This window comes from Oncorhynchus mykiss, chromosome 11 (genome assembly GCF_057628025.1).
Source record: "Oncorhynchus mykiss isolate SJ-2025 chromosome 11, ASM5762802v1, whole genome shotgun sequence".
In the NCBI taxonomy this organism is placed as follows: Eukaryota; Metazoa; Chordata; class Actinopteri; order Salmoniformes; family Salmonidae; genus Oncorhynchus; species Oncorhynchus mykiss.
The window spans coordinates 34,685,236-34,698,190 of record NC_143032.1 but is presented as its reverse complement, the minus strand read 5'-3'; the positions used below and the strand labels follow the sequence as shown (position 1 = coordinate 34,698,190).

At 43.9% G+C, this 12,955-nt stretch overlaps 1 protein-coding gene across 2 annotated transcripts in view; it reads right to left on the bottom strand.

The window, feature by feature from the left end:
- Positions 1 to 12,955, bottom strand: part of LOC110535607 (acyl-CoA dehydrogenase family, member 11) — a 65,661-nt gene that overhangs the window by 2,157 nt on the left and 50,549 nt on the right. Inside the window, exons 14-19 of one of the 2 annotated variants that reach the window (XM_036935337.2) lie at positions 9,773 to 9,842; positions 7,403 to 7,488; positions 5,560 to 5,631; positions 4,756 to 4,910; positions 3,264 to 3,380; positions 1,353 to 1,462 (exon numbers count right to left, since the gene is read on the bottom strand). In XM_036935337.2, coding sequence (XP_036791232.2) covers positions 1,353 to 1,462; positions 3,264 to 3,380; positions 4,756 to 4,910; positions 5,560 to 5,631; positions 7,403 to 7,488; positions 9,773 to 9,842 — 610 coding nt within the window. Of the gene's footprint in view, positions 1 to 1,352; positions 1,463 to 3,263; positions 3,381 to 4,755; positions 4,911 to 5,559; positions 5,632 to 7,402; positions 7,534 to 9,772; positions 9,843 to 12,955 lie in introns of both variants that reach the window. The other variant, XM_036935336.2, reaches the window with a different exon arrangement.

The window sequence follows — 12,955 nt, the reverse complement described above, 5'->3', positions numbered from 1 at the left end:
AGTTACCCTACAATTATACTACATTTCTATATGCAATCCCGTGTGAAAGCAGATTTTTGATAGTTGCCACAAGAAAGTGGAGGATCACAGCTGCTACTACATGTATTTCTCAGCTGTTCATATTAAATACATTCTCCGCTATAAAACCAAAGTAGCCTACCACATCAGTGAAAAACTAACCGGAGGGAAAGCGGCAACCATTCGCTATTGGAGTGCATACGGAGGACGTGTCTTTTTTCTTCTGCCCCTGTTCCTGCCCATTTGATAATAAGCCATTCTAAATCTAAACAAATTTCCCATATTATTGAAGACAGGATTATATTGAGAATAGCCTGATAGGTGAAAATACGATCACCTTTTGAGAGAACTGCGTGTGTAGACTGAGGCAAGGAACTGAGCGCAAGCTTTTTTTTATGCGAATTTCTAAAATTATCAATAGCCTAAAGTCGCATCATGAAGCCAATATATTTTTGGATTTCTAAGACATTCTAAGGTTTGTATCATTCACAATTAAAGTTGCCAAATAATTCTAAATCTAGCATATAGGGCCTGTTTCAAATGACCACTTTTACGCTCAACATTGCCACTTCATATGCGCACTCGCTCCAGAATGGGAAAATATCCTGTCTGTCTATTATATTCAGCTAAGTTCAATTATATTCTTCTTAATATAAAATCATTTAATATAAAATAAAGGCATATCTTGTCTACTAAAATGAGCAAGCCTACAGCCTATGGCCTGGTACATAGCCAGATAACATACAGTAGACCAACTCAAAATGTGTTCTTCTGAAATACATTTTCTTCATATCATAATGTTACTTTAGACCTGCCTAAAATAAATAATGGTTATATTGTGATGGTGTATATTAAATTGATTTCTTAGACTTTTATTAAAGGTAGATGTTCCAATGGCACGCAATCAGTGGCTGGTATGTGGCTTGTATGCGTGGAGGCCTGGAGATGCTAAATGTCTTTATGTTAAATTAACGGCCAATGACCGTGAGACCGGCAGTCTTTTGCATGACAATAACAGGCTGCCAAAATGTCATGACGCCACAGTCCTAGCTACAACCGTATACATTTTCTGAGGAAGCCGGAGGCGAGAGGACAGGTAAATTGTGACATTGTAATGTGCAGCACTGCAGCACCGCCTGGCAGTGTCTGGATCAAAACAAACAAGGGTCATAAGGAAATGTCACCAGCTGTATCGCTAAATTAAAATTGATCAAGTTTCCTTTGAATGATTCTAACGAAGCTAAAAAAAAAATCAATACTGATCTATCAAAAAAAAGCAACAAAGCAGTCACATCAGTTAAAAAACAACAAAAGACTAAATGAAAGCTACTTACATCTGAGCGAGGGGGAAGTCTCCAGATACACCCGCACCCCCATACACCTGGATGGCAGTGTCCACAACCTTACACACCATCCTGCCAGCAACCACCTTGATCATGGCAATCTACAAGAGACCATTATTAAGAAATTAACAGGGGGACCAGTGACACTTGAGGTTCATGAACTGTATGTAATACTACATAGGGAATAGGGGCGCCATTCGGGGTGCAGGCTGGGCGAGCCACGCATCCCAGAAAGAACCTGGCTGGTGGAGTGTTCAGCGTTGCCGAGGGCTTTGATCAATCAACCCCTGGGACATCTTTGTGCCTGGAAGAGATATCTCATATTTCTCAGAAACAGCACCTGGCCTTTAGATGAGAATCCCCTGTATTAATGTGAGCGTTCGGGAGAATCACAGCGTGTTATTCAAGAAACGAGGTACTCCAGGACACCACTCCTTGTCATAACTCCTTACACTGATGGTGGTGGGGTGTGTGTGTGTGTGTGCTGCTGTGACAGCTACAAGCAGGACATCGGGCGATGTGGAGCCGAGCGTAAGCTGAGTGCTACTCAAAGCCCTGCAGGATTCGGCATTGTGGGTAAATCTCCACGCCGTGAAACTGATGGAACACAGGCAGGGGTGTGGCGGGATTGATACACACGCACGCACGCACACACACACACACCAGTGGAACTCTAGGATAATGGCGAAAGGTTGTTAACATAGTGCTGTATAGCCACTAATTGAATAGGCCTCAGGTTCTCCGGTTCCATTTGCACAGCTGTTCCAAGCTATTTCAACCACTGATGACTCACTATACATGGTACTGAAACATCATCAACAGAAAAGGCCAATGTATCTCGTAGCATTCCATTCCCTTGGTTACACGAGTAGAATAAGTACTACATTATCTGCTTAGCTCTGACCCAGGCTGTTACGTGCGGGTTGCTGATGCTGAGCCTTGTCAGTGTCAGCAATCCGTGCGTATCGCCCTGGATCAGAGCTACTATTTGTCCAACCCTACAGTATCGTGTCTGTGAGGGGACGTGATATGATAGGAGATGTGAGTGACGGCTCTGTATTCCTGTAGTCACTCCTTAGTCCATCTCTGTTCTGTTCTGACCTCAGACACGGGTCATGCCGTCACAATGAGTTGGCCGTGTCTTCCTCTCTGTCGTCTCCCGCGTCCCCCTTATCAGATTAAACGTGGGGGCGCTGGCTCAGGCCCTTCCCTACCCTCGCTCCTTCACTCACCTCATGCAGTGCATCCCAAATGGAACCCTATTCCCTATATAGTGCACTTCTTTTCATCGGGGGGGCCCACAAGGCTCTGGTCAAAAGCAGTGCACTATATAGGGAATACAGTAGGGGGCCATTTGGGATGCAAATATGTACTAATCTACCCTCGGGTCTCTCATCCCTCCATCTCCACTATCCTCCATTCACCTTATCCTCACCTCTCCTGTCAGTGCACCTCAGTTCAGCTCTCACGTCAGGCTGATATCATGTCAATCATATTATAGAGTCCTAATATGTGAGATACTTCGGGTGACTCTTCACCTTTGTGTGTCCCTTGGTTGGTTTTCGAGTTCGGATAGGGACAGGCCAGCTCGGAATACAACCTAGTGTGTGTGTGTGTGTGTTTGTATGACAGATCTGAAAGCCTCTGTATGCACAGTGACTGATAATACAGATGTGACATGAGAGCCATATCAGGCCGACCTTTCTAAGCAGGAAGCAGACAGCTGTAATTCATATTTACAACCCATTGACATTCTGACGTTTTCAGACACACATTTACATAACCAGGCGGTCTGTTTCAAGCAGGCACAGTCTTTACACCATATTACATTCAGAACGGTCACATAACAGTTAGGGAGACAATTAGGCGGTTTGTTCTGCTAATGAGGTGTGCGTGTGTTACCTGTTTCCGGGCTCTCCTGCTGCCCAGTGTGTCCAGAGCGTGAGCAGCATGCAGGGTCAGTAGGCGAGTCTGGTCTATTGCCAGGCGACACTCTGCTATCCAGTGGGCCACAACCTCCTGGACACAGACATACAGCACAGCCAGTAAGTCAGACATTCACAGAGGCAGACAGATAATCAGACATTTAAGCAGACACACACACACACACACACAGCGAATAGAGAAACAGAGAGAGGGAGCAAATAGACGAGATACAGACAGACAGAGAAACAGAGAGGGAGCAAATAGACGAGATACAGACAGACAGACTCACTCAATCACAATGTACAGCTCATGAAACGTTTTGACAGTAACTCAATTGGACCTCTAGGTCTCAGCAACTAAGCGGTTTATCGAGCAATGTGATTACCTCAATTGAATAAAAACTTGATAAGATAAAATACATGTTCCAATAATGAGTTATTAGGGTTTCTGTCCAGTTGCTGTGCTGTGGGCATCTGCACTGGCTAAGCAACGCACACATCCAGTGATTCCAAATGCAACAAAAATGAGCATATTTCACTTGGCAACAACAGCGCTAAAAGCCTTAGCATGGCATAAGTCCTAATTTTATACACTCACTATTTCTAATCCTCACACTGTAAAGTTTTCATTTGGCACTGTCAGATCAACTCCCTATGCCAGGGTATCGAGCACTAAGAAATTCCCATCACTACCCCTTTGTCAGTTTAGCACTAGCTAGATTTCAAAATGTTTAAGATAAACTTGACACGGCAGAGCCTTGAGCACCACTACGTTTCTCAGCTCCAACGCAGACAAATCTGACAGTGGTGGCGTCCTCAATGGCACCCTATTCCCTACGTAGTGCACTACTTTTGACCAGCGCACTAATGCTAGTCCCTGGTCAAGAGTAGTGCACTATGTAAGGAATAGAGTGCCATTTGGGACTCAGCGGTGGCATCTCTGAGGAGATGAATCCCATCGGCTGTCACTAAAATGATGGATGCTTGCTGAGTCACTACTATTGGCCCAGACTCTGTCATGGGAGCACATTAAGACAGGAAATAGTGCTGAGTATGACCTGATGCCTGTTCTGATGCCCCACTATGGGCAGGGAGTCCCAAATGGCACCTTATTTCCTATGTAGTGCACTACTTTTAAGCAGGGCCCATAGAGACACTGATTTATTAAGAAGAGAATATTCCGGGACAGGCGAGATCAATCTGGTATCTCAGAATAAGCTGCTGGCACAGAGAAGTCAGGGAGCAGCACTTCTGTTGAACAATAGATCTTAGACACACGGCTAGACCGATGCGGAGCCAGAGTTGAACTTGGTACTATTACTCTGACGTTGTGCAGCGACGAAAGCCCATAACCATTAGGAATGTCGCTCCACGATGCCCTCGTGGACAGACTACGTAACATAAATGGTATGTTAACGTCTGTCAAATGACTGTGGGATAACATACACCCCCCCCACCAACACACTCACATGCTGGTAGAGTTTCTTGCCGAAGGTTTGTCTATGCGCAGCACGTTGGCACAGCAGCTCCAGTGCCCATTCAGCAGATCCTACGGCCCTCATACAGTGGTGCAGTCTGCCAGGACCAAGACGACCCTGGGCTATCTCGAAGCCTCGGCCCTCACCTGCACGGGGACAGACACACAGACAGTATTACAGACAGACACAAAAATGACATTTACTGTCGACTGTCTTTTACAGGTTCCGCATCTCCCCATTAGTTCCATAGATTAGCAGTCGTTGGCTAAAGTGAAGTTGTAGTGGCATGGTTTGGCAGAAAACGGAACCATGCATTACAGTTGGCCTACAGACCATTTTCAGGGTGAGGAACCATCTAACATTAAGTTGTAAAATACCGAACTTCCCCTTTAAGGGTCATGCACAGTGTGTATACAGTGGATCATACTAGAATCAGCTGCGGGGCTGATTATTTTCTTGAGCGGATGGTCAATTTGTAGACTGCAAATTGACAGCAAGAAACCCAAAACAGATGTAATATTTGACAAAACAATGACAATTTCAAACCTTGCTTACATTTGCATACAATCACATCATATTATGTGTGCAAATACTGTACTTGGGAACAGACTACAATCACTTAGGACTGATTTCCTGGTGTTTTTACAGTGTCTTATGTCCAACAATGAAAAATTCTCAAATCTTATTTTCTTTGCTCCCAAAAAATTGGGGTGGCAAAATATAACCCCCAGTTGGGGAACCCCAGTGATAGAGCATGTACCCCTGTGTCAATAACGTTAGGATTTGGTATCTTACCCAAAAGAATGTTGGAAGCAGGCACACGCACGTTGTCAAAGTGGATCTCAAAATGTCCGCCGTGAATGGCATCTGATACAACAGATCATAGGGAATCACAGAGAGAGATGAACGACTGAGGTTACTGTACATAACGGCATGTTTTATGTGCATAGAAAGCCTGATCTAATCAAATCAAGGCTGCGTCCCGAATGACACCCTCTCCCCCATAAAGTGCACATAGGCAATCGGGATGCACTCAACCGTATGGGGAATGAGTAATCTGCCTGTTCAGATACAATAAATGACCAAAAGTATGTGGACACTGGCTTATCAAACATCTCATTCCAAAATCATGGGCATTAATATGAAGTTGGTCCCCCCCTTTGCTGCAATAACAGCCTCCACTCTTCTGGGAAGGCTTTCCGCTAGATCATTGCTCCAGGGACCACAAGAGCATTAGTGAAGTTGGGCACTGATGTTGGGCGATAAGGCCTGGCTCGCTGTCGGTGTTCCAATTCATCCCAAAGGTGTTCGATGGGGTTGAGGAACATGGCTTTGTGCAGGCCAGTCAAGTTCTTCCAAACAGATCTCAACAAAACATGTCTGTATAGACCTTGTTTTGTACATGGGGGCATTGTCATGCTGAAACAGGAAAGGGCCTTCCCCTGTTGTAACTTTAATGTGTTACAGAGTTAATGTTTAAGTTAATTAATTGAGCTGTATCTAAAGATATTTCTTTACAGTTATTTACATATGTAATTGTATTGGTTAGTATTGAATTACACTGTTGACTGCAAGTTCCAGAATGCCTTGCGACATACCAGCATCTTACCTGCATTTCTCTGTAGAATCTAAAGTTCTTAAATGTAACGTGAACAAGTAATATTACTAAAAGAAGCTTTCATATCAAACCCGACGTCCCGAGTCATTACTTTGAAGACAGTTAATCTAAAATCCCCAAACTGTTGCCACAAAGTAGGAAGCCCAGAATAATCTAGAATGTCATTGTATGCTGTAGTTTTAAGATTTCCCTTCACTGGAACCAAGGGGCCTAGCCCGAACCATGAAAACCAGCCCCAGACCATTATTCCTCCTCAACCAAACTTTACAATTGGCACCATGCATTTGGGCAGGTAGCTTTATCCTGGCATCCGCCAAACCCAGATTTGTCCGTCGGACTGATAGATGGTGAAGCGTGATTCATCACTCCAGAGAACGTGTTTCCACTCCTCCAGAGTCCAATGGCGGCGAGCTTTACACCCCTCCAGCCGACGCTTGGCATTGGGCATTAGGATCTTATGATTGTGTAAATTAAGCTCCCGACGAACAGTTCTTGTGCTGACGTTGCATCCAGAGACAGTTTGGAACTCCATAGTGAATGTTGCAACAGAGGACAGACGATTTTGCGGTATGCGCTTCAGCCTTCGGCAGTCCCGTTCTGTGAGCTTGTGTCACCTACCACTTCGCGGCTGAGCCGTTGTTGCTCCGTTTCCACTTCACAATAACAGCACTTACAGTTGACCGGGTCATCTCTAGCAGGGCAGAAATTTGACAAACTGACTTATTGGAAAGGTGGCATCCTACGACGGTGCCATGTTGGAAGTCATGGAGCTATTGAGCAATGCTATTCTACTGCTAATGTTTGTCTATGGAGATTGCATGTCTCTGTGCTCGAAATAGCCAAATCCACTAAGTTGAAGGGGTGTCCACATACTTTTGTGTATATATATATATATATATATATATATATATATATATATATATATATATATATATATATATATATATATATATATATATATATATATATATATATATATATATATATATATATATATTCTATGAGGGGAAAATATCCTACCGTCCTGTCCAAATACGGTCAATGGTCTGATCACGTTCACACCAGGGGTGTCCAGTGGGACCAGGATCATACTGTGCTGACCGTGTCTGGAACACAAAACCACCTCACAACCAGAGCTGCATAGATCTGAGCTGACCACATTCATTCCACAGATGGATAACCCTTGTCAGTAACACAGAGACATAAAGACCATGACCAAGCCTCTAAAACTGACACAAGTTTCCCAGTCAGCTACAGTTGGAGGAAAGAGAGAGAGAGAGAGAGAGAGAGAGAGAGAGAGAGATAGCATAGTTAGCCGGATCATAAGTTTCCCATTTCATTCCTATTCTCTTTTCTCTGATGCCAAGGTCGTTGCTGACAGAGGAGCAGAGAGGAGAATAGAGAGGGCAGCAGCAGAGGGGTAGGTAGCAGGCAAGCTCTGAATCTTAATAAGCCAGAAACTTCCACGAAGAAGAGAGAGGCGAAACGTCTAAAATATAAATGAGGTGAAGTTCGAGCTGATTCACGATGAGCTTTTCGGGCACAAAATGGCCACCATGTCATCACCCAGGTGGGCACTACAGATGGGTAGTGGATGAAGTGAGTCAGCCAAACAAACCGTCTACACTCTGTCCCAGGACTAACTGAGCAGGATGGGGGAAAAGCATGTTTCCTTCCCTTTCTGGCTCTCTCTCCTTCTCATCAGCCCTGCGGTTGCCAACAGGAGCTCGGCGTGGATGAGTCTGCTGTGCTGCTGTAGCAACGGAGATCTGAGAGACTTCCCGTCCAGTAACAAAGCTTAAAACAAGGATGGGGGTTGATACTCACAGTTAACTGACTGTAACGTTATAAACTTCACCCATCTGGCTTAACGTAAGCACTGAAGTGAAAATTACAGACGATCTATCAAGAACATCTATGATAAATGGTTTTTTATGTGTTTTTTTTTTATGTATTGGAAGATGCATCACCGAGGTTACTAGGCGGTGGCGCTGGATTTGACGGTGCACCGTTTATTGGCCAACACACCTCACTGAGGTAGAGGGGATGAGCCTTTTCCAGAAACTGGGTGGCGCGCGTGCGAGCGAGAGAGAGCGAGAGAGCGAAAGGGAGAAAAAGAGAAACCAAGGGAGAGGTGGTGAGGTAAACAGACAAAGAGAGAGAGAAAGAGAGAGAGAGGAACTTGTCTCTACTTTTCCAGAGAGAGAGATAAGGAGAAGGCGTTTAAGGAGAAATAGATGACGTGGAAGAGAACACACAGTTCTGATTACCGACGCTAATTAGAGGTCTGAATCCTGGTAGGGGACAACACAGGCTGAGTCTCAAATGGCACCCTATTCCCTAAATAGGCTAGTGCACTACATTTGACCAGGATCCATAGGGCTCCGGTCAAAAATAGTGCACTATATAGGTAATAGGGTGCCATTCGGCACATGAACGCAGACTTAAGGAGAGACCGGAATAAATGGGAACTGGGGGTAGGTTAGAATTTATCTCCCTCTAGCTTGCTGTCCTTCTCTCTCTTTCCCTCTCCTTTTCTCACTTTCATGTCCCAATCCCCGCCACATCCGATCTTTGGGGTCATCTGTGCACCACTGCAATAGAAACACAGGAAGCATTCTCCACAGCATTGTGAATGTCATCATCCTCAACGGCCCGAAAAGAGAACCTCACGTCAACGGCTCTGCTGAAATGATATAGACCTCAAGGTCTCTGGGCCACAGAACTGTGTCCTTGGCCAAGGTCAACTATATGTTATTGTTCCACAGGTGCCAGAAACACATTTTTCATTCAAGACTACATCTGGGACTGGATATAAATGGAGAGCGGATTCCAGCAGAGGCTGGTTGGCAGGAGGAGAGCAGTGTGTATTGAATTTGGAAAGTCATAAATGGCTGTTTGAATAGCACATAGTGGGTGGTTTTTAGAGATGGCTGCCAAGGTAGATAAATCATTTGGAGGTGTTAGTTGGAACTAAACACACACACACACAGTTCTGTATAAAGCCTTCTCACAACAGGACTTAAACGCAACTTTTACCACAATCAGACGATTGATTTCCTTCCGACTACACAGGAGCCAGGGGTTTGGACCCAGAATACAAAACTAAACTAATTATATTTTCTATCCTATCAGCTTCTTCTTTGCACTAATATCCCGCCAGGAGGCTGTCTGAGAAGAGTGCCCGACAAGACAGAAACACTGTATGGAATAAGAGCAATCCAAAACTTAACCACATAAATTTCACCAGCATTGTTACTGAATGCAAACAATACACCTGTTGACATAAATGCGCCCCACAATATCTGGAATGATCCCTAAGGGCTGTGTACCCGACACTTCAATGGACCCCGGACACTGTTTGTGACATGGCTGTGTAGTGTAACGTACCTGTTTCGAGTGCTATTCGACTTGCTCTTGCACATCACGATAGCCACCTTGCACTTTGGGTTACCAGCACCTGGAGGAACAGTCAGACATGTTAACTCCCTATAGGAGTGGCCCCTAAACCAAAATAGATTATTTATTCTCAGCTTGGGATGTCTGGACATAAAACCAGTAAGCAAATATTTTCACACTCCCAGAATATATAATCCATGATTATTTTCAGTATGGTGGACTCAGTAGACTCAGTGTTCCTTCTGACGAGCGTGGGCGGAGCTACAAACAGACAGGTGGTTGCGTCCAGAACGGGGAAGCAACCCTGTTTTTAAAATTTAACTAGGCAAGTCAGTTAAGAACAAACTCCTATTTACAATGACAGCCTAGGAACAGTGGGTGCCTTGTTCAGGGGCAGAATTACAGATTTTTATAGTGTGTGATCGGGGATTCGATCTAGCAACCTTTCGGTTACTGGCCCAACGCTCTAACCACTAGGCTACCTGCCGCCCCTATTTAGTGCACTACTTTTTACCAGGGCCCATGGGGAGCTGGTCACAAGTAATGCAATATATAGGGAAAAGAGTGCCATTTGGGATGCAAGCCTATAAGTATTCCCAACTGGAACCACATCCATTTGATCTACACAGTATAGTTCTATTTGACACGTTTCTGTTTCCCTTCTGATGCTTTAACTTGTTTAAAAAAAACTCCACAAGCTTCTCTATCACCACTGAACTCTTTATGGTTTAGCTGGTGTGAGCGTGTTATTGATTGTGAAGGGATTTTTACTATGGCAGAGTAAGTGATCCTGATAATATGGCTACACTGTAATATTATTAAAGTAATGTCAACGGAAACACTGATGAGATGGGGAACAGCCACTAGAGGGCGATATCTATCCTTCCTCTTACTACCAATTGTTTTTGTTTTTTTACCTTTATTTTAACAGGAAAGATATATTGAGACCCAAGACTCTTTTTGAAATGCGCCCTGTATAATACAACATAAATATACACATTATACAACACATATACACATATATATCAGTGGAGGCTGCTGAACGGAGAATGGCTCACAATATTGAAAACCATGTTTTTGATACCAATTTATTTACTCCATTCCAGGCATTATTATGAGCTGTTCCCCTCAGCAGCCTCCACTGAGATATATATATATATATATAGATATATATATATATATATATATATATATATATATATATATATATATATATATATATATATATATATATATATATATATATATATATATATATATATATATAGTACCAGTCAAAACCTACTAATTCAAGGGTTTATTTTGGACTATTTTCTACATTGTAGAATAATAGTGAAGACATAAAAACTATGAAATGACGCATATGGAATCATGTAGTAACCAACAAACCAACATGCTTAATATATTTTGATTTGTTGTTAACCACAATAGTATTGAAGACATCTGCAAAAAGGCTCAAAACTCAATCAGGTTAAGGGATAGCTGAAATACAATCCAGGTCACTAACATAAAGATCACGTAAAAAAAGGCTGTTCACTGACGTTTTTAAAAGTTCCTATTTGTGATGACACAAGGCTTAGATTTTTGTACTCTCACATCTCTAGCACAAACAACTGGGCAATGGTCACTAATGTCTTGGGTGAAGACACCAGTAGAAACATATTTCTCTGGTGTATTCGTTAAAATAAGATCAATCAGAGTTGACTTTGAAGAGTTGACTTTAGTGTGTAGGCTTAGTCACCAGCTGGGTTAGGTTTAGATCATTACATATGTCTTAAATTGTCTGAAGCCTGCATTTTCCAATCATAATTGAGGTCACCCAGGATAATAACTTCTGATTCAATAAAAGAAGACAACAAACTAGTTAACTTCCCGATTGCACAATGGTTAGCTGAGAGAACACAGTAGACCCCTTTTACAGTTATGGATACATTTTTCCCCAGACAAAGGCTTAAACATAGTAGCTAAACATTTTGGGCATGGGAAATGGATTTCGGTAAAGAGAGAAAGGGAAAGTAGAATGGCCACTCCACCACCCTTCTACCCACCCTTCTATGTAATCCAGTTTAGGAAGTAAGTCTTTCACGATTTTTAATATATTTTAATTTTACCCCGTACGGGCTCGGGAGAGACGAAGGTCGAAAGTTGTGCGTCTTCCGAAACATAACCCAACCAAGCCGCACTGCTTCTTAACACAGTGCGCATCCAATCCGGAAGCCAGCCGCACCAATGTGTCGGAGGAAACACCGTGCACCTGGCGACCTTGGTTAGCGCCCGGGCCGCCACAGGAGTCGCTGGTGCGCGATGAGCCAAGGATATCCCTACCAGCCAAACCTTCCCTAACCCGGACGACGCTAGGCCAATTATGCGTCGCCCCACGGACCTCCCAGTCGCGGCCAGCTGCGACAGAGCCTGGGCGCGAACCCAGAGTCTCTGGTGGCACAGCTGGCGCTGTGATGCAGTGCCCCTGGGAGGCCCTTTGACGATTTTTAAAGTCACATGGAGTCTCCAACTCAAACAAGCTACGTTCAGTTGGCGGTTGCAGGTCTTGTCTGATGGTTGATATTGATATAGTTGGAATGGCTATACGATTGCATAGAACTGCGCCATTTGGTCTATCCCTATTTGTAATGGAGGAAGGAGTAGAAGTTGAAATGACTTTTCCAAGGTTAGCACCGTAGGGCCTGAGGCCGCAAAATAGGTGGGATGAAACAATCACTGAGGTCTCTGAAGGTGGTAACCGCCAATCTGGAAAAAGTAATTTCCCCCATATGGCGAAGAGTCAGTTAATAATCCACGCAAATAAAATAGGTTGGCGAGGAATCAGCTAAAGGTCAATCAATCCACACAGTGTGATAGTTAGTTTGATTGAATCACACAGTTTATCGGATCACAACAGTTACAGGCAGAATGCCAGAACCCAACCATAGACTAGAAATCTAGAAATCAGCCAGCACTAGGACCCACAATAGACACAACCAAGGCACAAAACTAGCCAGCATAACAACAGCAAGGAGCGACTTACTCGATGCGTTTAAATGCTGGGGCCCATCAAAACAGCAACGCGATAGAGGCCGTGTTACCAGTATGATAGCCATGAGAGAAGCACCTTGGAGGGGATGTAGTTTCCTGTATAGGCCTGCGGAAGCCGGGAGGGAGGCAAGCGCTACACTG